The sequence below is a fragment of the Scyliorhinus torazame genome, chromosome 6 (assembly GCF_047496885.1).
Source record: "Scyliorhinus torazame isolate Kashiwa2021f chromosome 6, sScyTor2.1, whole genome shotgun sequence".
Taxonomy (NCBI): Eukaryota; Metazoa; Chordata; class Chondrichthyes; order Carcharhiniformes; family Scyliorhinidae; genus Scyliorhinus; species Scyliorhinus torazame.
In genome coordinates this window covers 302,159,571-302,184,789 of record NC_092712.1, presented here as the reverse complement: position 1 = coordinate 302,184,789, position 25,219 = coordinate 302,159,571, and the positions used below count along the sequence as shown (strand labels likewise).

Genomic DNA, 25,219 nt, shown 5'->3' with positions numbered 1-25,219 from the left:
CCATTTAATATCTCCATCTTGCTTTCCCAGAGCCATCCACTCAGAAGGATCTCGACGTCTTCTCCCACCAAAAGATCCAGAGCTTGAATAAAGAAAATGCGGACAACTCAAGTGACTTTGAGGATCAGAGCAGTGTCAAAGACCCAGCAGAGCACACAAGCATATCGGAATTACAAGGAAAGCCAATCGAAGAAGATGCTGGAGCCTTCGAACCTCAGCCTCCCAGAGCAGCAGAGAGCACCTCCTCCTCCGCTCTTACTCCAGAGTTTGCTGAAGCCGATTCGGACAGTTCCGCCAGTGATGAAAAGAAGGAAGGTGTAGTCGTGGAGGAACAAAGTGACAGAAAGCCGAGGGAGGCTTTTGCCACGGCGAAGGACCAATCAAGGGCCAATGGGCAAAATGACGAACGGACGGAAAAAAGCGATGCCTTGTGTGAAAAAATAGGAGAGAACAGGCTCCCGGAAAAATTACAAGAGAAGGAGGAGGATGAAAAAGTTGAGAAAGACGTAATGACTGAACCAGAGCCTGGAGATGGAAAGGAGGAATTAATCGGTGAAGAAAACGAAGAAATAGAAAAAAATGATCTAAAAGTTGATGAAAGCATTGGAGTGGTTGATGACGCCAGCCTTGAAGGTACAGAGCTTACTATAACTGAGGACCCCAAAGTCATCGTGCCACAGGTAGAAGAACCTGAAGAACAACATATTGTCTGTCATGGCAAGAACTGCACTGTTTTGCTGAACAGGTAATTTAACTCCATCAAACTAGGTTATCCACAGTGTGTACATTTTATGAAAATCACATTTCTGGTGGATCACTTGAAAAGCATTATGAAAATACATAGCCAGACAAGTACCTCAGAGGAACAAAATGCTCTGAGAGGGAGGAGTTATTTTCCCATTCGAGTTATTTGATTTTCTCCCGATCCGAGAAAGGGCATCCCATTATTTTGGAATCAGAAAATAGGCCCCTGGCTCCTCAACCCAGAGCTAAAACCACTTCCAGAAGGGACAATAGTATCCACGTTATCGACATTCCTCAGTCTCTCATCTAGTTGGGAAGGAGCACTCCTCACCTACTCAGTTTCCTGTTCCATTTATGAAAAGAGGTTAAAAAGACACATCCAGTTGTTTTGAAATGCCGGATGAATGAGGGGGCGAGTGATTAGGAGGGGAGAGTGATTAGGATGGCAGGTTTCCCATGATGTTATTCAGAATGAGTTGACGCTTATTCTGTTGTAAAATGGAAGTGTTGGTGTCTCGGAGTGGGAAACCAGTGCATTATCGCTGCTGAAAAGGTTTAAAGAGAACTCAGTGGCAAGGAATGAAATGCTTCTTGATTCTTTCCTTGGAAAACAAGAGTAATTTTCTGACCCCATAGCAAATGGAGAAATAAATGAGTTCCCCTTGCGTAGCACAGATAGGTCAATAAATAAGCCACATTGGATATCAAGGGTGAAATTCCCTGGCCTCCCCGCATGTTTCTCGGCAGCAGGAGGTAGCCCACCGTTGGCCCCTGGTCCCATCGTTGTCATTGGGATTTCCCATTGAATCCACCCCACGCCGCCGGGAAGGCCGTTAACAGGACCGGAAGACCCATCGGTGTGTGAACAGCCGGAAGATCTTGCCCCAAACCTTTACCAGAGTACTTGCTTGATCCTCTGGCACACCAGTTTAGAAAATGGGGTTTTTAAAGTGAGAGACAACAGATACGGAAATCTAAGAAAGTGTTCCTCCATTTTGCATTTTTCCTTTTTAAAGTATTTCTGAACAGTACTGGATGGAGCTTAGTGTTGTTGGGAATGGTCAGGAATCTCCAGGAATTGGCATCAATCTCCTGGTGGCTATTGAAAGCAATCCGTCAGGGTTTGAAATATAATTTTATGCAATGAGATTAATATTCCAGAAATCGGTGCTGACGTGCGTCGCATATGTGTACCACGCTCATAAATATCATTGCCAGTTATCTCCTGTTGAGAAGGTTAAAGACCAATCTCTCACGTGTAGTTGTATAGTATACATGACAGAATAGCAACCATCATGTCCCTGGGTGTTGGTTTCCTCTGTAGTGGGCTCAGCGGCTGCTTAGCTGCTGCTCCTGACTTGTGGGGTCAGCGTGGTGTGAGCAGGGGCTCTTTTCGGGAAGATGTTACTTATTCGCAGAGATGGATAGCACACAGTACATGTCAGAATGGCCAGTCTGCTAAGGTGACCATCAGGAGGGAGCAGGCCAATGTCACTACTGGTCAGAGAGTGGGACCTAAAGCGGCAGCGTGTCAGCACCTGGTGTGCATGCTTGTGTGTGTGCATGCATTCAGGGGACTGTCCATCATGTGTGTGTGTGTGTCTGAGAGAGACCATCCTTCAGGTGTGTGTGTGTCTGAGAGAGACCATCCTTCAGGTGTGTGTGTGTGTATGTGAGACCATCCTTCAGGTGTGTGTGTGTCTGAGAGAGACCATCCTTCAGGTGTGTGTGAGTGAGAGAGACCATCCTTCAGGTGTGTGTGTCTGTGACACCACCCTTCAGGTGCGTGTGTGTGTGTCTGAGAGAGACCATCCTTCAGGTGTGTGTGTGTCTGAGAGAGACCATCCTTCAGGTGTGTGTGTGTCTGAGAGAGACCATCCTTCAGGTGTGAGTGTCTGAGAGAGACCATCCTTCAGGTGGGAGTGTCTGAGAGAGACCATCCTTCAGGTGTGTGTGAGTGAGAGAGACCATCCTTCAGGTGTGTGTGTCTGTGACACCACCCTTCAGGTGCGTGTGTGTGTGTCTGAGAGAGACCATCCTTCAGGTGTGTGTGTGTCTGAGAGAGACCATCCTTCAGGTGTGAGTGTCTGAGAGAGACCATCCTTCAGGTGTGTGTGAGTGAGAGAGACCATCCTTCAGGTGTGTGTGTCTGTGACACCACCCTTCAGGTGCGTGTGTGTGTGTCTGAGAGAGACCATCCTTCAGGTGTGTGTGTGTCTGAGAGAGACCATCCTTCAGGTGTGAGTGTGTCTGAGAGAGACCATCCTTCAGGTGTGTGTGTGTGTATGTGACACCATCCTTCAGGTGTGTGTGAGTGAGAGAGACCATCCTTCAGGTGTGAGTGTCTGAGAGAGACCATCCTTCAGGTGTGTGTGAGTGAGAGAGACCATCCTTCAGGTGTGAGTGTCTGTGACACCACCCTTCAGGTGCGTGTGTGTGTGTCTGAGAGAGACCATCCTTCAGGTGTGTGTGTGTCTGAGAGAGACCATCCTTCAGGTGTGTGTGAGTGAGAGAGACCATCCTTCAGGTGTGTGTGTGTCTGAGAGAGACCATCCTTCAGGTGTGAGTGTCTGAGAGAGACCATCCTTCAGGTGTGCGTGAGTGAGAGAGACCATCCTTCAGGTGTGTGTGTCTGTGACACCACCCTTCAGGTGTGTGTGTGTGTGTCTGAGAGAGACCATCCTTCAGGTGTGTGTGAGTGAGAGAGACCATCCTTCAGGTGTGTGTGTGAGTGAGAGAGACCATCCTTCAGGTGTGTGTGTCTGTGACACCACCCTTCAGGTGTGTGTGTGTGTGTCTGAGAGAGACCATCCTTCAGGTGTGTGTGAGTGAGAGAGACCATCGTTCAGGTGTGTGTGTGTCTGAGAGAGACCATCCTTCAGGTGTGTGTGTCTGAGAGAGACCATCCTTCAGGTGTGTGTGTGTCTGAGAGAGACCATCCTTCAGGTGTGTGTGTGAGTGAGAGAGACCATCCTTCAGGTGTGTGTGTGTCTGAGAGAGACCATCCTTCAGGTGTGAGTGTCTGAGAGAGACCATCCTTCAGGTGTGTGTGAGTGAGAGAGACCATCCTTCAGGTGTGAGTGTCTGAGAGAGACCATCCTTCAGGTGTGTGTGTCTGTGACACCACCCTTCAGGTGTGTGTGTGCGTGTCTGAGAGAGACCATCCTTCAGGTGTGAGTGTCTGAGAGAGACCATCCTTCAGGTGTGTGTGAGTGAGAGAGACCATCCTTCAGGTGTGTGTGTCTGTGACACCACCCTTCAGGTGTGTGTGTGTGTCTGAGAGAGACCATCCTTCAGGTGTGAGTGTCTGAGAGAGACCATCCTTCAGGTGTGAGTGTCTGAGAGAGACCATCCTTCAGGTGTGAGTGTCTGAGAGAGACCATCCTTCAGGTGTGTGTGTGAGTGAGAGAGACCATCCTTCAGGTGTGTGTGTCTGTGACACCACCCTTCAGGTGTGTGTGTGTGTGTCTGAGAGAGACCATCCTTCAGGTGTGTGTGAGTGAGAGAGACCATCCTTCAGGTGTGTGTGTGTCTGAGAGAGACCATCCTTCAGGTGTGTGTGAGTGAGAGAGACCATCCTTCAGGTGTGTGTGTCTGTGACACCACCCTTCAGGTGTGTGTGTGTGTCTGAGAGAGACCATCCTTCAGGTGTGAGTGTCTGAGAGAGACCATCCTTCAGGTGTGAGTGTCTGAGAGAGACCATCCTTCAGGTGTGTGTGTCTGTGACACCACCCTTCAGGTGTGTGTGTGTGTGTCTGAGAGAGACCATCCTTCAGGTGTGTGTGAGTGAGAGAGACCATCGTTCAGGTGTGTGTGTGTCTGAGAGAGACCATCCTTCAGGTGTGTGTGTCTGAGAGAGACCATCCTTCAGGTGTGTGTGTGTCTGAGAGAGACCATCCTTCAGGTGTGTGTGTGAGTGAGAGAGACCATCCTTCAGGTGTGTGTGTGTCTGAGAGAGACCATCCTTCAGGTGTGAGTGTCTGAGAGAGACCATCCTTCAGGTGTGTGTGAGTGAGAGAGACCATCCTTCAGGTGTGTGTGTGTCTGAGAGAGACCATCCTTCAGGTGTGAGTGTCTGAGAGAGACCATCCTTCAGGTGTGTGTGAGTGAGAGAGACCATCCTTCAGGTGTGAGTGTCTGTGACACCACCCTTCAGGTGTGTGTGTCTGTGACACCACCCTTCAGGTGTGTGTGTGCGTGTCTGAGAGAGACCATCCTTCAGGTGTGAGTGTCTGAGAGAGACCATCCTTCAGGTGTGTGTGAGTGAGAGAGACCATCCTTCAGGTGTGTGTGTCTGTGACACCACCCTTCAGGTGTGTGTGTGTGTCTGAGAGAGACCATCCTTCAGGTGTGAGTGTCTGAGAGAGACCATCCTTCAGGTGTGAGTGTCGGAGAGAGACCATCCTTCAGGTGTGAGTGTCTGAGAGAGACCATCCTTCAGGTGTGTGTGTGAGTGAGAGAGACCATCCTTCAGGTGTGTGTGTCTGTGACACCACCCTTCAGGTGTGTGTGTGTGTGTCTGAGAGAGACCATCCTTCAGGTGTGTGTGAGTGAGAGAGACCATCCTTCAGGTGTGTGTGTGTCTGAGAGAGACCATCCTTCAGGTGTGTGTGAGTGAGAGAGACCATCCTTCAGGTGTGTGTGTCTGTGACACCACCCTTCAGGTGTGTGTGTGTGTGTCTGAGAGAGACCATCCTTCAGGTGTGTGTGTGTCTGAGAGAGACCATCCTTCAGGTGTGTGTGAGTGAGAGAGACCATCCTTCAGGTGTGAGTGTCTGAGAGAGACCATCCTTCAGGTGTGTGTGTCTGTGACACCACCCTTCAGGTGTGTGTGTGTGTGTCTGAGAGAGACCATCCTTCAGGTGTGTGTGAGTGAGAGAGACCATCCTTCAGGTGTGAGTGTCTGAGAGAGACCATCCTTCAGGTGTGTGTGTCTGTGACACCACCCTTCAGGTGTGTGTGTGTGTGTCTGAGAGAGACCATCCTTCAGGTGTGAGTGTCTGTGACACCACCCTTCAGGTGTGTGTGTGTGTGTCTGAGAGAGACCATCCTTCAGGTGTGTGTGTGTCTGAGAGAGACCATCCTTCAGGTGTGTGTGAGTGAGAGAGACCATCCTTCAGGTGTGAGTGTCTGAGAGAGACCATCCTTCAGGTGTGTGTGTTTGTGACACCACCCTTCAGGTGTGTGTGTGTGTGTCTGAGAGAGACCATCCTTCAGGTGTGTGTGAGTGAGAGAGACCATCCTTCAGGTGTGAGTGTCTGAGAGAGACCACCCTTCAGGTGTGTGTGTCTGTGACACCACCCTTCAGGTGTGTGTGTGTGTGTGTCTGAGAGAGACCATCCTTCAGGTGTGAGTGTCTGAGAGAGACCATCCTTCATGTGTGTGTGAGTGAGAGAGACCATCCTTCAGGTGTGTGTGTCTGTGACACCACCCTTCAGGTGTGTGTGTGTGTGTCTGAGAGAGACCATCCTTCAGGTGTGTGTGTGTCTGAGAGAGACCATCCTTCAGGTGTGTGTGAGTGAGAGAGACCATCCTTCAGGTGTGAGTGTCTGAGAGAGACCATCCTTCAGGTGTGTGTGTGTCTGAGAGAGACCATCCTTCAGGTGTGTGTGTGTCTGAGAGAGACCATCCTTCAGGTGTGTGTGAGTGAGAGAGACCATCCTTCAGGTGTGTGTGTCTGTGACACCACCCTTCAGGTGTGTGTGTGTGTGTCTGAGAGAGACCACCCTTCAGGTGTGTGTGTGTGTGCCTGAGAGAGACCATCCTTCAGGTGTGTGTGTCTGAGAGAGACCATCCTTCAGGTGTGAGTGTCTGAGAGAGACCATCCTTCAGGTGTATGTGTGAGTGCCATCCTTCAGGTGTGTGTGTGTCTGAAAGAGACCATCCTTCAGGTGTGTGTGTGTCTGAGAGAGATTTTCCTTCAGGTGTGACATCCTTCAGTCGTGTGTACTTTTAAAAAACATGTTAAATTAATTTATGGAATGTGGGCGTCACTTGTTAGGCCTGCATTTCTGTCCCGTGTTGCCCTTCAGAAGGTGGTGCTGAGTTACCCTCTTGAAATCCTGCAATCCTTGAGGTGTAGGTACACTCATGTCCTGTTAGGGAGGATGTTCCAGGATGTTGCCCCAGTGACAGTGAAGGAACAGCGTTATAGTAGGGGTGGTGAGTGACTTGGAGGGGAACTTCCAGGTGATGGGTTCCCAGGTATCTGCTACTCTTGTCCTTCTAGATGGTCGTGGTGGTGTGGTTGGAAGGTGCTGTCGAAGGAGCCATGGTGAGTTACTGGATGGTCTCTTTCAGGCACACATACCTGAAGGATGGTCCCTTTCAGACACTCATACACATACATCTGAAGTCGATGGTACACACAGCTGCCACTATTCGTCGGTGGTGGAGGGTTTGAATGTTTGTGGAAGGGGTAGCAATCAAGCGGACTGCTTTGTCCTGGATGGTGTTGAGCTTCTTGAGTGTTGTTGGAGCTGCACTCATCCAGGCAGGAGGAGAGTATTCCATTATGCTCCTGACTTGTGCCTTGTAGATGGTGGACTGGCTTTGGGAGTCGGGAGGTGAGTTACTTGCCGGAGGAGTCCTAGCCTTTGACCTGTCCTGGTAGCCACAGTATTGATATGGCTAGTCCAGTTCAGTTTCTGATCGATAGTAATCCCCAGGAAGTTAATTGTGGTGGAATTCTGTGATGGTAATGCCATTGAATGTCAAGGCGTGATGGTTAGATCCTCTCTTGTAGGAGATGGTCATTGCCTGGCACTTGTGTGGCGCGATTGCAACTTGCCACTTGTCTGCCCAAGCCTGGATATTGTCCAGGTCTTGCTGCATTTGGACATGGACTGCTTCATTATCTGAGTAATTGCAAAAGTTGCTAAACATTGTGCAGTCTTCGGCAAACATCCCACTTCTGACCTTCTGATGAAGGGAGTCATTGATGAAGCAGCTGAAGATGGTTGGGCCTAGGACACTACCCTGAGGAACCCCTGCAGAGATGTCCTGGGGCTGAGACGATTGACCTCCAACCACCACAACCATCTTCCTTTGTGCCAGGTATGATTCCAATCAGCGGAGAGTTTTCCCCCTGATTCCCATTGACTCCAGTTTAGCTGGAGCTCCTTGATGCCATATTCGGTCAAATGTTGCATTGGTGTCAGGAGCAATCACTCTCACCTCACCTCTGTGCGTGAGAGGACCATCCTTCAGGTGTGTGTGAAAGAGAGGGAGACGGGCAAATGTAGAGACGGTGGTTTGAGCTGGTGAGGGGTGAGGGGGGTGTGAAGATTCGGTAGCAGTTGATCAGTTTCAGCGGGCGCCCGGGCACAGAATTGGCTAAACTAGCCAATTCTCAACAAGGGTACTAACACAAAGTACTTTTGTTCACTTATGTGAACCAAAGCTCCCATTCCAATCCCATTAGTGTCCAGGGCCAGGAATCTCCGACCCTGCGCCGATTCTCCGGCATCGATTCTTCGGTGCCCGCAGGATCGCCACCGTGCTGGTTGGGGGCCGTTGGAAGTGCCCCCACCCCCCCGGCGATTCTCCGGGCCTCTGACGAGCCGAGTGCCCTCCGAGTTAGGCCGAGCCCTGCTGGAGTAGGTTACATATGGTCCTACCCCGCGGGACCTCGGAGTTTATGTTGCGGGGGCCGTCCTGCTGGGGGCGGGGGGGGGGGGGGAGCATCCGACCCCGGGGGGGGGGCCTCCACGGTGGCCTGGCCCGCGATCGGGGCTTACCGTTCCGCGGGCTAGTTCTGCGGGGGGCCTATGTTCCTCCGCGCCGTGCCTCTGTGGGCTCCGTCATATTGCTTGGGGGCCGGCGTGGAGACGGGAACCCACGCGCATGCGCAAACTCACGCCGGCCGTGGCGCACTGGGTTTAGGGCGCCGGAGCAGCGGAGACCACTCTGACACTGTACCAGCCCCCTAGGAAGGGATGAATACCGCACACTCGACTCCCGTTGACGCCTTTTCACACCGATGTCAGAACGTGTCCGCGGGATTGGAGAGACCCGGCCCTAGGGCTTTCGACCTGACCCCGTCCCCCCGGAATGGGCTCCACACTAGCCAGGATCCTCTGGCATCACATCTGCCAACAGCTCCCAGAATAGTTCCAGCAGGAGCTGGCGACACTAATGTTGCTCAAAGGGCTTTGCTTCAATGAGTAACTTTGTAAGTTCACGATTTTTTTCACCATCCCCCTTTACAACTTCAATAACAATACAGCCCTTTCAAAACTGACCATTGATAACAGTAATTTTCTCATTCGATGACGGGTTACAAAATTTGACAATTTAACACATATTACGGAAACGCATGTTTCAAAATTTCCAAGTGCAGAATTTCATTTGCCACTGATTTAACGTGAGACACTTCCTAAATAAACAACCCTTAAACCTTGTAACCTTTATCCTTGTTTCAGCAGTGTGATCCAAACAAAAGTAGACACTTTACTTGTTTTAATATTTTGTACAAACCTGCTAACGACTATTTATTTTCGCTGCTCATCAAAATTGATTCACCGGCAGGTTTAGTCTTCAGTGATTTTCCATTCATGCATGGCTGCAGCGAAGGAAGCAGCCACACTAATTGCTGCTTCTGACATGCTCCTTTAAATGCTAAACTGGGTATCAATCATCAATTAGCTCTGGTCGTTGTAGGCACAGATGTGCATGGTTAACCCGAGGGGCAAACTCTTCAGCTGAAAATGAGATCGGGTGGGATTCTCCGGCCTTCCCAGGGCGCGTGCTCCTCGGCAGCGGGAGGCGGCGCACCATTCGCTGGTGGCGGGATTCTCTGCTCCCGCCGCTGTCTGTGGGAATTCCCATTGAAACTACCCCCCATCACCGGGAAAACCGGGGACAGGGGTGCACTGACGACGGGACCAGAGAAAACCTGCTGCCAGCGAGTGGCCAAAGAATTCCATCCAATAGCTCTCGGACGCACCACAAACTCTAGCCTCAGGCCTCTTAGGTGCAGGCCTCAACAGAAATCATTGAAGGCATTTCATAAGCAAAAAAAGTATGTTTCTTGCGAACAATATTTTTCAATGTCTTTCATATTGCAAATTCTCTTTCAGGATAAGGAGGTAAACAATCAGCAGGGTGAAAGGATTTTCACAAATTACTTTGAAAAACCTCATCGGCCTCCTTTTTTGGTGCAAGCCTTTGTTATTAATTGCTGATTATTAATTGATTATTTTCATAGGACCTTGGCAGTGCTTCTTGAACTGCTTTTGATTCTTTTAAAAAATTCATTCTCGGGTGTGGGCGTCGCCGACAAGACCAGAATTTATTGCCCCCAACAGGTCCCTGGAATGGTGAGATGACTTCTTGAACCACTTCAGTCTGTATGGAGTAAGTGCTCTGTGATGCTGGTAGGCAGAGAGAACAGGCACCTTGCTTTTGACCCAGTGGTGATGAAGGAACAGCGGTATCAGTCCAAGTCGAAATGGTGTGTGCCTTGGAGGGGGCACTGTTCTCATTCCCTTTAATATTGTACCCGCATCTAGGTCTCTGCTCATTCCTCCTTTCAAAGTGCAAACCCTTCACCCCTGTCCTAAATTTCATTTTCTCAGGTTTCTGTCCATTTCAGCAGGTCCTGCCCTCTTGTAGACTGCCCACCTCACTGTTGACTATTTTTCTGAGGTTTACTGCCAGGGCAAACTTTGAATCCCCAATTAAACCAAGTCCATGCAAATAATATATCGGAAAAAGAGCAGTGGTCTTAACACCAACCCCCAGGACCACACCACTATACTCTTCATTGTTCTAAAATTCATCTGCAAATTTGCTCCCCTATCTCCTTCATACTACAGCATTTGGCGTCCGATAACATACAAAGAGCAGCCGACCGACTTTCCTTCTGTTCCTTATACTTTTACCGAAATAGAGTCCGTCTTGATCTCACGTGTATCGTCCCTTTCCTGAGCTGTTAACGATACATTTAATCAGTACTGTCATTGCCCCTTCTTCGTTCCTTCTTTATTTTTTTCAAACTACATTGTAGCTTGAAATGTTAAGTTCCCATTCCTCCCCCTTGTTTGAACCAGGTCTCTGCAATGCCATTACTCCACAGTCCTAAGGGACAACTAGTTATGGCAGCTGCCCAACCTTAATCACCACGCTCTGTACATTTACACACATGCACTCCAAACCCATCGGAGTCTCTTTTGAATTTCTTCCCTGTCTGTGCCCTCTGATTTGTGAATTGCTCTTCGTCATAATGCAGTTTGCCTCTCCCAGACAGTGGTGCATATTTCTGCTGCTTCGTCCCGGTTCCCCTCCCCACTGTAATCGGGATTAAATGCTGCCCCCATGGCGCTAATTAGCACTCACACAAGGGCATTGGTTCCAGCCTTATTGAGGTGCAACCCATTCATCTTGTACAGGTCCATCCTGACCCAGAACAGGTCCCAATGCCATAGGAAAATGAAACCCTCGCTCCTGCACCATTTTGTCTGCCATGAATTAATTTGCTTAAACCTCACTGTCCCCAACTTCACTTGGCACAGCCACTGGGAATAATCCAGCGACGAAAATGGTATTAACGGGGTAAAAAGAACACTGTGCTGAGTTTGGTCAGGACTAGGAAGTCCACCATTCCTGGGGCTGAAAGAGGGAAGCAGCCCCACTTTGGCCACCAGTGGAACCCAAGGAGACATAATTGTGCTGCCGGCCAATTAAATGGCTGCTGCCAGAGCTGTTGGCTCTATTAAGGTTGGCAGGCCACCTGCAAGACCCTTCTGACCCAATAGGAGGGCAGGCAGGTGATCAATCTCAAAAGCGCCACTGATAGTGGTGGCCAGTGCTGAGGCTACAACTGTGAGGGGAGGACGCCTCAATGGCCAAGGCGCCCTTGAAGAAGGGTGGGGGTGGGGTGGGGAGGTGGGGTTGAAGCATATCAGAGCCAGGCAGGGATTCATTCACAGGGTGGTCACCCCATGTGGCAGTAGACGTAACGAGTACATAACATAACCCCCCAACATGATGTTGGAAAAAAAATTAGTTGGCTACTGAAGTGGCTCATGTGGGCTCCCAGTAAGCGGCTACTCTTCCAGCTGCTGGCAAAATGGCATTGCGGTGGGAAGATTCCATACTCACCCACCGGACACCATTCCGCACCATTTTTCCAGACATCAGGGCCTCCCAATCTCTTGCTAAGGAGTAAAACCTGTAATAGGTAAACCACATATAAAGGAGTAAAGACTTTTTAATGGTAAAACCATATATAAATAGTCATAATCACGATTTGTCGGTGAATGAATTTAATTACTGAATGTACCTTTTGGAAAAAAATGTTTGCCATTTTTTAAATCTCTGCATTTAAAAATTCAAATGTCCCAAATAAGGTTTTAAACAATTTGGTTCAATTACACATTTCACGACAATGTAATTCAACCTATCCCCTGAGCATTCTAATTACCCATGCCTTTCAGGCAAGGAGAAACATTGGAAAGGTGAAGGAAAGCAGGAAATGTAAGAGACAGAGAGGGGGAGGCTGAGAGGAGGAGGAAGAAAAGAAACAAGGAGAGAAATTTATAGAGAGTGTCTTTCTTCATCTTAATTCGCATTCTTTTTAGAAAGACAAATTGAATTGAATTTTGAAAACAAACCAAATCTTAAATGATCGCCTTGTTTTGTTCAGTTCGTAAATGGGAATGATTTCACTGTTTGCCAAGCATTGATTAAGTATCAATTCATAGTCCTCTTGCCTGGGAGGGACAAGTTTCAAGTCTCACTCCAGAGCTGGAACCCAAAAGATTAAGGCTTGCATACTCAATCGTGTCCTTGCTTTTGAAACAAAATATATTTGTCTAACTTTGTTACTTTTGAAAGATACGAAGATAGTGAAAGAGAGGCTGAAGCTCTCTTGGCGGCTGCAGCAGACCTGGAGGAAGGAACAGCACAAAATACTGAACAACATGAATTCAAAGATGTGAGCACCGCCAATAAAAGAAGAGGGAGTGGGGAAGATTCGCTTAAAGATGACACCAAAAAGAGCAGAGTGGAGGAAAAAGGCCAGGAAGGCGCGTCTGAACCTGCCGCGTGTCAGAGCAATGCCACCCCCTCTGCTGCCCAGGAAAACACGTCCGAATCTGCGGCGTGTCAGAGCACAGCCACCCCCACTGCTGCCCAGCAAGAAAATAATCAGGAGACTAAAGAGGAGAATCCACACACTGTGATTGGCAAGTAGAGACCGACTTATATCTTGTTGTTCTGAGAGCTTGAGAAGGTGAGTGCCAATGCGAAGTGGCACAAGTGCTAAACGCCTGGAATATAAATCAGGTATCAAAGCCTAATCTGACACTGAGTTGAAGCGGAATAGGACGAGCTCCTCTCAGGAGACTTCCTGCTCTTCAGTCCAATGTCAGGTGGGTTTTTAACTCTGGATTCAGGCCGCACTTGAACCATCACGCCACCAAGAGTTTTAGGCCCCGATATTCCGCTTCCATTCGTGTGAGCAGTTTCCAAGTTCACAGGAGAGGGAAATTGGGGCCTTAATATGTGCTTCATAAATAAATATTTACTGAGCATTTTACAGTGCATTCACTGTACAAGACTAGCACTGGTGTTAACTAGTTTAACTGACGCTAAACCTGTGGAATGCGAATTGAATGTGAAGACCGAGGTAAAGTCCTCTGCGGAGTTCACTTTGCTCCCACAGATGTTGACTGGCTTGCTGTGTGTTTCCAGAATCTTCTGGTTCTCTTTCATATTTTCAGCATTCGCTGTATTATTTGCTTTTTCTATTATAATTAAGCCCTGAACGGTTTGCAAAATATAGCATTACATCTTACGTCCTGGGTTACAAACTGTTATGAATAAAAATTTGATATCCAAGAGGAAGTTCCGCTTTGTAAGGTATAATGAAATTGTAAAAACGTTCCCAATGAATTCATGATTTCACAACTTCGAGCACACATCGGAAATCTTCATGTTCTTAACCAATTCATTAACCTGCTGCTGTTCCCGGAGCGTCTCCCTTTGAGTTATTTCTCCATTTAGTTCTGTTTTATTTTGATTTAGTTCTAATCTCTGATGCTGTTCCTCTCCCTCTCTCTCTCTCTCTCTATGTGATCCCCTCAACTTGATCTTTTCTGTTTCTCTACATCCAAAATGTCTAATCAATCCAATCTTCCACCATTCCTACTGTTTGCATTTAACTGGTTTGACCGAATCTGTTCGAGTTGCCTCATTTCATTACTAAATATCTGTTCTTATGGCAATCAGTTGAGAAGTAGATTGAGTTACTGGACCATAGGTTAACTGAACTCTAGGCTGTAGTATTGGAGAGGCGAGGTTTCCTGATAAGGTTTGCACATCTGTCTGCCCATAGTGCAAACTTCTCCTGGGCAATTGCTCTGCTGGGACCCAACTGAAAATGTGATTCAAGTGGCAAAGTAGGATGGTTTTCAGTTGGCTCCCAGTGCTGGGAAACTGCCCAGGAGAAGTCTGCACTTCCAGGCAACAGCTGTGCAAAGCATACCAGGAAATGTCTGGGGGGCATCCCCAGCACATCTTTGTGGTTACGTCAATAGTTACCCAGAAGAAGTTCGAAGAATAAAAACCTCTTCTAGCTTCTGGGTGACTATTGCACAGGCCCACACTGATCTCCCAAGGGACACCCCCAATTCCCCAGATGACACCCTCAACTCCCCACAACTATCCCCTCATACCGCCCCCCCCCCCCCTCACCAATCCCAAGTCTGGGACTTCCAGACTACCCCAAATCTGCTTCCCCAAATTCCCAGGTTAGAGTTCACTGACCAACCAATCAGCACCCTCTTCTCACGCGGTAAAAAATTGTTTCCCCTGACATTGCGATTGTCCTGATGGGTGCAAGATGAAAAACTTTGATAAAATGTCCTTTTTTCAGTAACACTCAAGTTCTGTACTCCCAAACGACTATTAATAATAGTTGTTTATTCATGAAGCACACACAAGCAGACTAAGCCAACACCTTAAATATGTGCAAATCTGTATCAATCATAGATTCTAGTAACTCCCCCGAAACTGACATGGAACTGATACATCTGTAGCTTCATGGCTTCTACCTTCCTTGCTAAATAACGGAATGATGTAATGAGTGGGCTCCCCTGCAATCTGAACTCATGACCTAATTGGGGAAGCCATTGTGGCTTTCCGACCAAGTGAAAACATTGGGAAGAGAAGTCTGGGCTGGAGGTGGCCATAAGTAAGTTCTTTACTTTTAGGTTTTCCCTGTAGGACCAGAGGGAGCTGGAGAGCTCTTCCTGTGGGTTTGGCCAGGAAAGGTTAGCACGCCCCACTTCAGCTACACCCTTTTTTGAATCACGAGGCCCTTCCAAACCCTGCCCTGTGATATTTCTTGTTGCTGGTGATGAAATATGTGGTGCTGACCGGCAGCCTCTTGCCACCCCAAATTTCCCCACCACCCACCCTCTGGCTAACAATTCCTGCCCGCTTTGGGCAACAGGCAATTGTTGTTGCTGAAGGCAGGGGTTTTTATGGACACCATGCCCTCTGCCCATCTGATCTCTATCCCTGGTTAAAATCGAGGCTAATATTTTGAAATGGCAATGGATGGAGGAAATGCCACAGTTGCTCCTGTACCTCCTGTTTTACAATGGGTCTGTGTTGCAGACAGCGTTACAGTCATTCCCTATGGCCATATTTTGCCCAATATCTTATCAACTGTTCCGAAAGTTTTCAATGTAATCCAATAAGTCTTTGATTTATTAATTTGGCCGTTAACATTACGGTACAATCTAAGAGCAGTTAATGTCAATCTTCTTGTGTCCTATGACCTCTTTCTTTACAACAGATGCACAAGTGGCAAACTATTTCTGTATTTTATCCTTCCTGGTCTAGATGATGGTCCTACGCCACCTGCTCCATTCGAACATCGGATTGTGTCAGCAAACACGGCCCAAATCAGCAATTACTATACAATACACAAATCGGAAATCCTTGGAGGGTCAGTTCTGTTTCATGTTCATCGGAAAATGATCGATTGTTAAGAATGCACTGGGGGTAATTTTACCCCACCCCCCAACATCTCCACGATGAGTGGAAGAGAGCTGGTTGGGGGTAATATCTGGGCAATTTGCGACACCCAATGCCAAACTTGCTTGTCTTAACCCAAGTGAGTTTTCGGGCATCCAATCCATTCTGGAGAGGCAAGTTCACCATTTATAAGATGTAAATGCGGCTCCACTCCTGATATTTTGGCAGGCAGTTGAATTTAATATGACCGGCCAGATTGCTCAGGGCTCGGGAAATTTTCAGCTGTGGGAAAAGCAGCTGCATCCAGCTGGTGGGTGCTTTTCCAGCTCTGCTTGTGGGCCTGAAGGAGCAGGAGTGCTCCTTCACTCACACTGTCAGGCAAACCTTCTGCCACATTTATCGAACACCCGGGCACCATGTCCCTCCAAAGCAGTAATTGCTCCTAGTACACACTTTCTCACAATTAGCGGTCCAGTTCCAACCAACGTGAAATATTTCCAATTATCAAGGACAGACCCCAATGGTCTCCAGTTGCCATCATCTACCAAAGCCTCTCACACTTAACGGTCAGTCTGCCTCTCAACCTGGGCAGCTGCAGAGCAGGAACCAGAGGCAAATTGGGCAATAATCTAATAATCTTTATTAGTGTCACAAGTAGGCTTACATTAACACTGCAATGAATAAGATCTGTCCTTAAATTAAGCAGGATTTCCCTGTCCTTGACCTTGTTGGATATGTCTTAAGCTACTGGGCTCCCCCAAACCCTCCCTACCTTCCAGAAATATCGGGACAATTATCTCTGTATCAGAGGAGTGTTAGTGAGAGAACAGCTGTGCGGGAATGTGGTGATGGTTTTTCATTTGGAGCTACATCATTTTGTCACAGTATTGATAATATAGAACATAGAACATAGAACTGTACAGCACAGTACAGAATATATTTTATGTTACATCATCCACACAGCTCAAAACCCATCAGCCCGAAGATCTCCACTTTCCCACTTCAATGAGTTCTGTGCTTTTCAAGTATCTGCGGAGACTGTCGCCTGGGTGGATAAAAACACTATAGTTAATACAAATAAAGTCCTATATGCGGACTGTTATGGTTGTTGCCTGTATATTAATTCATCAATTATATGAATAAAATAAGACTGTGGGTGGACATTGAAAGGGTCCTTTGATATTGCAATTTTGTTTCTGAAATAGGTCAGCTAGAAATGTTTTCTTTAACATATACCACTAAACCCAGGTGAATGTACACTTTGCCATTGTTCTTGCAGTCATGTTCGATTTACTAAGTAATACTAAGGTAATCAGCATCCTACCCTCATCTAGTATAAAGTGTGGTTGTTTGAAATGCTGCATTCTTGCATTTGTCCTTTGGAAACATGTCTCTCTTTCAGTGATAATAATGTTCCTATTGTGGAAATGCTTCTTTAAGTAAAAATGTAGCTGCTGCTTGGCCTATCATTTTTTAAAAATTGTACATCTGTCTTTAACGGTTTGTTACAGAGGACGGTTTGGACAAGTCCACAAATGTGTAGAAAAATCTACAGGTCTTACTTTAGCCGCCAAAATTATTAAAACCAGAGCAGCAAAGCAAAAGGTATGGTCATTCTGACTAACACTGGTCCTCTGCCATGGAGATGGTTTGATTTTTCTTGTATCATTCTACACATTGTTATTGGTCAGCAGGAGGAGGTAAAGAATGAGATCCAAGTCATGAACCAGCTCAATCACACCAACCTCATCCAGCTTTACGATGCTTTCGAGTCAAAGAATGATATAATTCTCATCATGGAATAGTAAGTACCAGCGATTTTTACTGGTGTTAGCCATCGTTTGAAGTAACAATTTTCGAAAGTTTATTCACAACGGTAGTCTTATGGATGTGGTAGCAGGCTCAATTATGCGACCAGAACATTGACTGCATCTGCCCTGGGGTTGCCAACCCTCCAGGAATCATTAGGAACTGAAGACTGATCTGCAGGGCTCTGCTGTGAGTAACCCAGGGAGGAGAAATAAGATAGGGGGGACAAAAAGGATTGTCTGCATTTTAAAATCTTCTTTCATCTCTAAGTTGCAATTTTTTTAAAATCGAAGGACGGTTAAATTGCTGTTTGAAGGAGAATCATCCAACCAGGTTTAGTGAAGGTTTTAAAAAAAATTCTCATTTGACAAATGGAAAGTGGGGTGCTGCAGGGATGCACATGTTGTTGGACGAAAAGCAGAGGAAAGGTGGGGAGGGGGGAACACAAACTCATGCGCGCAAATCTCCAGGAATATGTCCAACCAGAGTTGGTAACCCTAATGTTCCTAATCTATTTAGTCCTTTAAATCTTTATTATAAAACAAAGTCAAGCCAACGCAAAACGTCTCAGCGGGCAATGCAACAGAATCTTATCCAAGCTTTAGGAGCAACCTAACATCTTCAGCCATGCCAAAAATAAATTCCGTTAATTATTGACTACATAGGTTGTCCCTGGAATCCCCTTTACATTTGCCTACATTGGAAAAAGAAAAGTATTTATATGGAGGTTTTCATGAACCTCTCTAAATCCCAGCCAGTTAATTGCTTTTTAAAGTTGTTACGACCATTGAGGACATGTATCAGAACTCCTTGGTTGATTGTGACAAGGTTTGTTTTAGCATTTAGAGGGGACAAAGCTATGTACTCCGTGTCTGTGCGTAACTATTTACCTGCTGATTGTAAAGAAACTAGTCTGGCCATCTTTCCTGAGTTTAACATGCCAGAGGGGTTACTTTTTGTGAGATTAACAAATTTACCATGGAAAGATATAAGAAAAAGATGAACCCCCATGCTTGACCTTCGTAATACACACCACACATGCAGAACTACAAGCTATAAAGGGGAAAGTTGCTTGGTCATGGCCAACCCACCTAACCTGCACATCCTTGGAGTGTAGGAGGAAATCAGAGAACCCACAGGAAACCCACATAGACAAGGGCAGAATGTGCAAACTCCGCACACATGTTTGATCAGTCGTTAAAATTAAAGATGAATAATACTCATGCACAAGTCGCATCATAATGATAAAGTGTAGTTGGTATTTTAATGTAGGAACTTCAAGGAGCCAGTTTGCACACAGGAAGTTCCCACAGATAACAATAAGATATGTGACTGGACAATCTACTTTAGTGGTGTTGCATGAAATGTGATTGCTGGATTGGACAACAGGAAAGTTCTGCAGCATTTCTTTGAATGATGCAGTGGTATCTTTTACGTCCACCTAAAATGGCAACTTGGGCCTTAGTTTAATGTCTTATCCAGAAACTGCACATCTGGCAGTGCTGCACTGAAGTGTCAGCTTAGCTTATGCACTCAGATTCTAGCATGGGGCCTCAACACAAGACCTCTGAACTGTGGAAAGTTTGTTGTCAGTGAAACATTTAACTATAAGGGAACAGGGATGTGAATTTTAATGAAAGATTGCTGGATTAAATCAATAATATTTGTTTTAAATAGTTATATTATTTATATTATAAATTATTTAAATGGAGAAGAAGGATCTGGATGTACTTGTACATGGATCAAGTAAAATTAGTACACAGCTACAGTAAGTGATTAGGGAGGCAATTGGAATGTTGGCATTTATTGCAAGAGGAATGGCATATAAAAGTTGCAGATAGTTATTCAGGGCCTTGGTGAGTCCACATCTGGAGTAGAGTTTTGGCCTCTGTTTAAAAAAAAAAGGTTCAGTTGTCTCATTATTCCTTCAATGAAGGGATTGTCTGATGAACATTTGAACATATAAAATAGGACCAGAGGTAGGCTATTTGGCCCCTCGAGCCTGCGATGCCGTTCAATAAGATTGTGGCTGATCTGTTTGTATTTTATGTTCCCCATTCCCATTTATCACCAACAACCTTTTATTCCCTTGCCTAACAAGAATCGACCTACCTCAGCGTTAAAGATATTCAGGAGTGATCCCGCTTCCACCCTCATCTCTGCCCTATAAGGGCTACCCTTAATTTTACAATGGGGTTCCCTAGAATATAAATGATTTGGAGGAAAATGCAGTATGTCTGATTAGTATATTTTGTGGATGACACAAAGATTGGTGGAGTTGCGGATAGTGATGAGGACTGTGAGATGATACAGCAGGATATAGATTGGTTGGAGACTTGGGCGGAGAGATGGCAGATGCCGTTTAATCTGGACAAAATGTGAGGTAATGCAGTTTGGAAAGGTCTAATACAGGTGGGATCATACAGTCAATGGCAGGCAGCGAGATCTGGGTGTATAGGTCCACAGATCATTGTAAGTGGCAATGCAGGTGGATAAGGTCGTCAAGAAGACATTCTTGCCTTCATAGGTCAGGGTGTTAAGTATAAAAATTGGCAAGTCATGCTGCAGCAGTACAGAACCTTAGTTAGGCCACATTTGGAATATTGCATACAATTCTGGTCACCACACAACTAGAAGGATGTGGATGCTTTGGAGAGCGTACAGAAGAGGTTTGCAGGGATGTTGCCTGGTCTGGAGGATATTCGCTATGAGGAGATGTTGGATAAACTCTGATTGTTTTCGCTGGAACGACAGAGGTTGAAGGGTGACCTGATAGATGTTTCAAAATTATGAGTGGCATGGACAGAGCGGATAGTCAGACCTTTTTTCCCAGGGTGAAAAATTCAATTACCAGGGGACATAGGTTTAAGATGCAAGAGGTAAAGTTTAGAGGAGAAATGCAAGACTGATTTTTTTACACAGAGGGTCGTGAGTGCCTGGAACTCGCTGCCGGGGGAGGTGGTGGAAGCAGATAGCGATGTTTAAGAGGCATCTTGACGAATCTATGAATAGGATGGGAATAGATAGATATGGACCCTGGAAGTACAGAAGGTTTTAGTTTATGCAGGCATCATGATTGGCACAGGCTTGGAGGTCCGAAGGGCCTGTTCCTGTGCTCTGGTGTTCTTTGTTCTGGACTCCCACACAAGTAGAAACATCATTTCCACGTCTATCTTGTATACTTTGATTAAATCATCCCTCATTCTTAAACCCCAGTGGGAAGAAGCCCAGTCTGTCCAACCTATCCTCACTGTTTCTTCCAGGTGTGAACCTAGTAAACCTCTTCTGAACTGCCTCTGACACATTTACATTCTTCCTCCGATAAGGAGACCAAAAACATCACACAGTCTTCAAGATATGGTCTCAGCAATGCCCTGTATAACAGAAGCATAAAATCCTTACTCTTTTTTCAGGCCCTCACCTGCTTCATTTTCAGACTCACCCTTCTGTCCCTGACCACTGAATAAATCAAAAAACTATATGCAAAGTGGTGTGACTGCCTCTTTGTACAAAATATCATGGTAACTTTCTCCCTCCCTGATGTGTTGCGGTGTCTGCAGCTCAGCCTCCAGGTCAATGACTCTGACCTGACGTTCTTCTAGCTACAAACACTTATTGCAGATGTGTTTGGCCTGGATCACAATTATATCCAGGAGGTCCCACATATTGCAGCCTTGACACATCGCCTGACTGACCAAACATAAAAGTCTTAATTAATTTCTTAATTATATTATGCACTTATTTATCTTGATTATTATATATTTTATTAACTTTACCAGGTTCAGAAAACAAAGGTCAGTTTAAGGGATTTATATTTGTATTGGTAAACATTAGAAATAAGTTTTAAGTGCGTTTAATTTAATGTATCTGTGCCTGTAAAGGTAAAACCTATAGTTAGATTCATGCTGGACAAAGGTGTTGATGTGTTGGGTTGATTAAGTTACAAATGTATTTTTATTATGTTGAGAGAGGGCTGCAGCGTGAAGAATAAATAGTAGTAGTAGTGGTGTTGCATAGCAATAGGAGGCCACTTTTCAGAGGGTGGGGTTTCCCTTTGTTCTTAGTTTTAACTGAAAGCCAGAGCAGTTAGAGATATGTAAAGAGTGAGAAGACAGCTCTCATAGCTCTACTAGATGCAATTGGTTTAGAATGCGAGAGCGGCATCATCTCTCTCAGCTTTGCTACAATAAAAACCATATCATGGAGTAACGGTCAGCCAGTTAAGGAAACTAGAGGGAGTTTCCAAGAAGTCTGAGGCAAAAGATTCTAGAACAAAGATCTGTTCAATAAAGACACACAGAGTTAAGAGGAAAGGTGAGACACCAGAAAGACATGTGAAGTGTTTTTCAGGTTTGTGAGATTTTACTACAGTCTGTGGAACATGAGTTAAAATAATTATGGAAATCAGTGGATGGATCTCAAAGTGTGTGGAGAAGCCTGTAAGGCAAAGGAATGCTAAAAGGTTAAACTGAAAGAATAAAACATACAATGTGGCAAAGATTAGCGGTAAACCAGATGATTAGGAAAGTTTTAAAAATCAACAAAAGATGACCAAAATAATAATAAGAGGGAGAAGATAAACTTTGAGGGTAAACTAGCAAGTGATATAAAAATGGATGGCAAGAATTTCTTTAAACATATAAAAAGGAAGAGGGAGGCCAAAGTAGGCCCATTGGAGAAGTGATGATTTGGAGTCTTTTGAATGGTGGAGCAGAATCCAAGGGCTAAATGGCCTCCTCCTGTTCCTATGTTCCTACATTCCTCCATGTTGTTACACAGAAAGATATTTCATTCATACAGTAGGTTATTTTCAGTGAGCGATGACAGAAATATCCCATTTATAATTCACTGTTAAGTCATTAGTAATCAGGACATCCATAAGCAGTTACAGTTAGAGCTGCCAACCTCCTCGTCAGCGCTGGAGACTCCATAAACTGAATATTAATTTCAAGGCACTATGAGAAATCTGGGAGAAAAATCATTAGGGTATTATAAATATTGCTTTTTAAAAATATTTCCTTTCCACATTTTCGCTTATCAGCTGTAAAATATTGGGTAAAAATTGCATCGGGTGGGCAGGATAGGGCCAGCCAATTGCATTGAAATAAATTCCAGGTTATGTAAGTGGGCAACAGTGAAAATTACCCTCAATGTGTCTAACCAGTGGGAGGTAGAGGGGCGGCCAATATAATGACATTTTAATTGGACAATGTGCAGCAAGGTCTGATTCTAATCAGTGTCCAGCTGCACTCATCCCATTCAACTCAATGAGAATCAGTCTGTCTGCGAATTAGTCAAAACCCAGGAATCCCCCATTTTTCTGACCCTCAATTATCACAGGAAATGGTTCAATAAATTGTGAGGGATTAATTCTGTGCTGTTTATTTTTTTTCTCTCCATAGTATCGATGGGGGGGAGCTCTTTGACAGGATCATAGACGAAAGCTACAATTTAACAGAAATGGACACAATCCTCTTTGTTCGACAGATTTGTGAAGGACTCCAATATATGCATCAGAGGTACATCCTTCACCTAGATCTGAAGGTAAAGCCTGTCACAGGAGGTTTGTGAAATAAAATTATGTAGTTTATCTGAAGAAATTGTCGTTCAAAGCAAATTTTAAATGCTTAAAGTTACTATTCGAGAGAGATAAATACTCCTCTTCCCTCTGTGTGGGAGATCTGCATTCCTAAGATGCTTGGAAGAAGAACAAGGGGTAATCCCAGTGCTAGATGATTAAAGAGTACAATCAAGAAAGAGTCATTGCTGAGCTGATAGACAGGAGTTTGGCAGACTGTAAGAAAGATGATTAAGGATACTAAATATTAAATAATATAGGGCGCGATCTAATGGAAATGAGTCCCGTCTCAAGTGCGTTTAGCCGGGTTTTCCGCGGCGCTCGGATGCCCAGGTGGCATCGGGGGGGTGCCAGAGTGTCACCCTGCCCAGTGCCCAGCCAACCAGGGCCCCCCAGTCCCATGGGAGACCCCACCAAGTGCCGGTGCGCCAGCTCCACTTTTGTGGAGACCGGCACTTTTTTTTTTAATACACATGTAGAGTACCCAATTCTTTTTTTCCAATTAAGGGGCAATTTAGCGTGGCCAATCCACCTAGCTCACACATCTTTTGGGTTGTGGGGGTGAAACCCACGCAAGGACGGGGAGAATGTGCACACTCCACACTGAAAGTGACCCAGAGCCGGGATCGAACCTGGGACCTCGGCGCCGTGAGGCAGCAGTGCTAACCACTGTGCCACCGTGATGCCCTGTGGAGACCAGTAATAACCAGTTAGATTCCATGTCTGTGGTAACTCCCGTTGGATTTCATGAGGCGTGATGAGCCAAGCCTCTCCCAGATCTACGGGTCGCATTGCGTTGCACCTCCGGTAGGACGTGGCCGGTAGATCGCACCTATAGTGTTTCAGGGATTAGGAGCAAATGCTGGTTAATGGTGTTTGAGGTACAGATCAGAGATAACCTAATTGAATGGCAGAACAGTCTCGAGAGGCTGCATAGAGCTTACTCCTGTCCCTATTTTCTAGTAAGAAAGGTAAACTCTTAATCATCACTTCCAAATATGCCAACTGTAGTAGCTGGCCTGTTTAAGGGACGCTCTTCTGAAGGGTCTTTGGACCTGCTTGTCCAATCTGTACCTAGCGTGCAGAACTTCTAAACAGGTCATCGGCTTTTGCTCGGTTTTCCATGTGTGAGGCAGTCTGGCAGCACTGAGGCTGCACGACTCTGTAAATAGTAAATAGCCTGTTATATAAATAAGCGTTCATGTTTGTATCTAACTGGTGGAGCGAAGTTACTACATTTGGCGATGAGGTAAAAAGCAAAACCAGCAAGTGCTCTTGCAAGATCTTCAGCTCAGAACCTGGTCCAGTCGAAGTCAAGCTTGCAAAGTGGATTGCAAGCTGCAGAGATGCCTGTATTTGGTAGACTGGATCCCTTCAATGCCTCTGTTGAAGATTGGGTGTAGAACGTTGAGCGATTAGAATGTTTCTTCAGAGCAAATGGAGTTGAGGGGGAGGGGAAGTAGAAGGACCTATTGTTATGTGCGTGTAGAAGCCAAACCTATAATTTAATCCATAGCCTCAAACGCGCCTGATGCAAGCTTGATAATAGAGATTGTCAATTTAGCAAAATGATATACCACCCAAAGCGCCCCATGATTTTGCAATGATTTAAATTCAATTCCACGGAGAGAGCCCCAGGGTAGACCATTGTAACCTACATAGAAAAGCTTACGAAAGAACTGGGTAGCGTCCAACCAGTCCAGTTCGCTGAATGGGCAGCCCCTTTAGTACCTGTGGTTAAACCAGATAAACAGGTCTGCACATGTGGGAACAAAAAATTAACACTAAGCCAAGCAGCAAAGCTGGACAGATATCCTATCCCAAAGATAGAGGATTTATATGCAAGACTAGCTGTAAGACGTACATATACGAATTGGATATGGGTCATGCATATCAACAGTTGGGGTTGGATGATGCTTCCAGAGGATACTTGACTATTAATGCCCATACAGGATCATATTAGTATACACGCATGCCTTGCATAGTTTCATCAGCTTGCGCCGTATTTCAAAGCACCATGGAAAGTTCATTACACTGATTGCCGCATGCCTTGTATATTTGGATGACGTATCGACTGCCGGTGCAACTGGAGAAGAATAC

General features: G+C 45.9%; 1 protein-coding gene and 1 long non-coding RNA gene across 11 annotated transcripts in view; one reads left to right on the top strand and one right to left on the bottom strand.

Moving 5' to 3' along the window:
* mylk4b (myosin light chain kinase family, member 4b) overlaps nt 1-25,219 on the top strand; it is a 237,836-nt gene that overhangs the window by 172,190 nt on the left and 40,427 nt on the right. For 8 of the 10 annotated variants that reach the window (XR_011947879.1, XM_072509930.1, XM_072509931.1 and 5 more), the window contains 6 exons: nt 31-745; nt 12,583-12,932; nt 15,598-15,703; nt 17,244-17,337; nt 17,424-17,536; nt 22,944-23,085. Coding sequence is in view for 8 of the 10 variants with exons in the window: in XM_072509930.1 (XP_072366031.1) it covers nt 31-745; nt 12,583-12,932; nt 15,598-15,703; nt 17,244-17,337; nt 17,424-17,536; nt 22,944-23,085 (1,520 nt within the window). In the remaining 2 variants the exon portion in view is untranslated. The remainder of the gene's footprint in view (nt 1-30; nt 746-12,582; nt 12,933-15,597; nt 15,704-17,243; nt 17,338-17,423; nt 17,537-22,943; nt 23,086-25,219) is intronic. The other 2 variants (XR_011947880.1, XM_072509924.1) reach the window with 1 other exon arrangement.
* Nucleotides 1-25,219, bottom strand: part of LOC140425530 (uncharacterized) — a 139,828-nt gene that overhangs the window by 86,493 nt on the left and 28,116 nt on the right. The window lies entirely within an intron of this gene.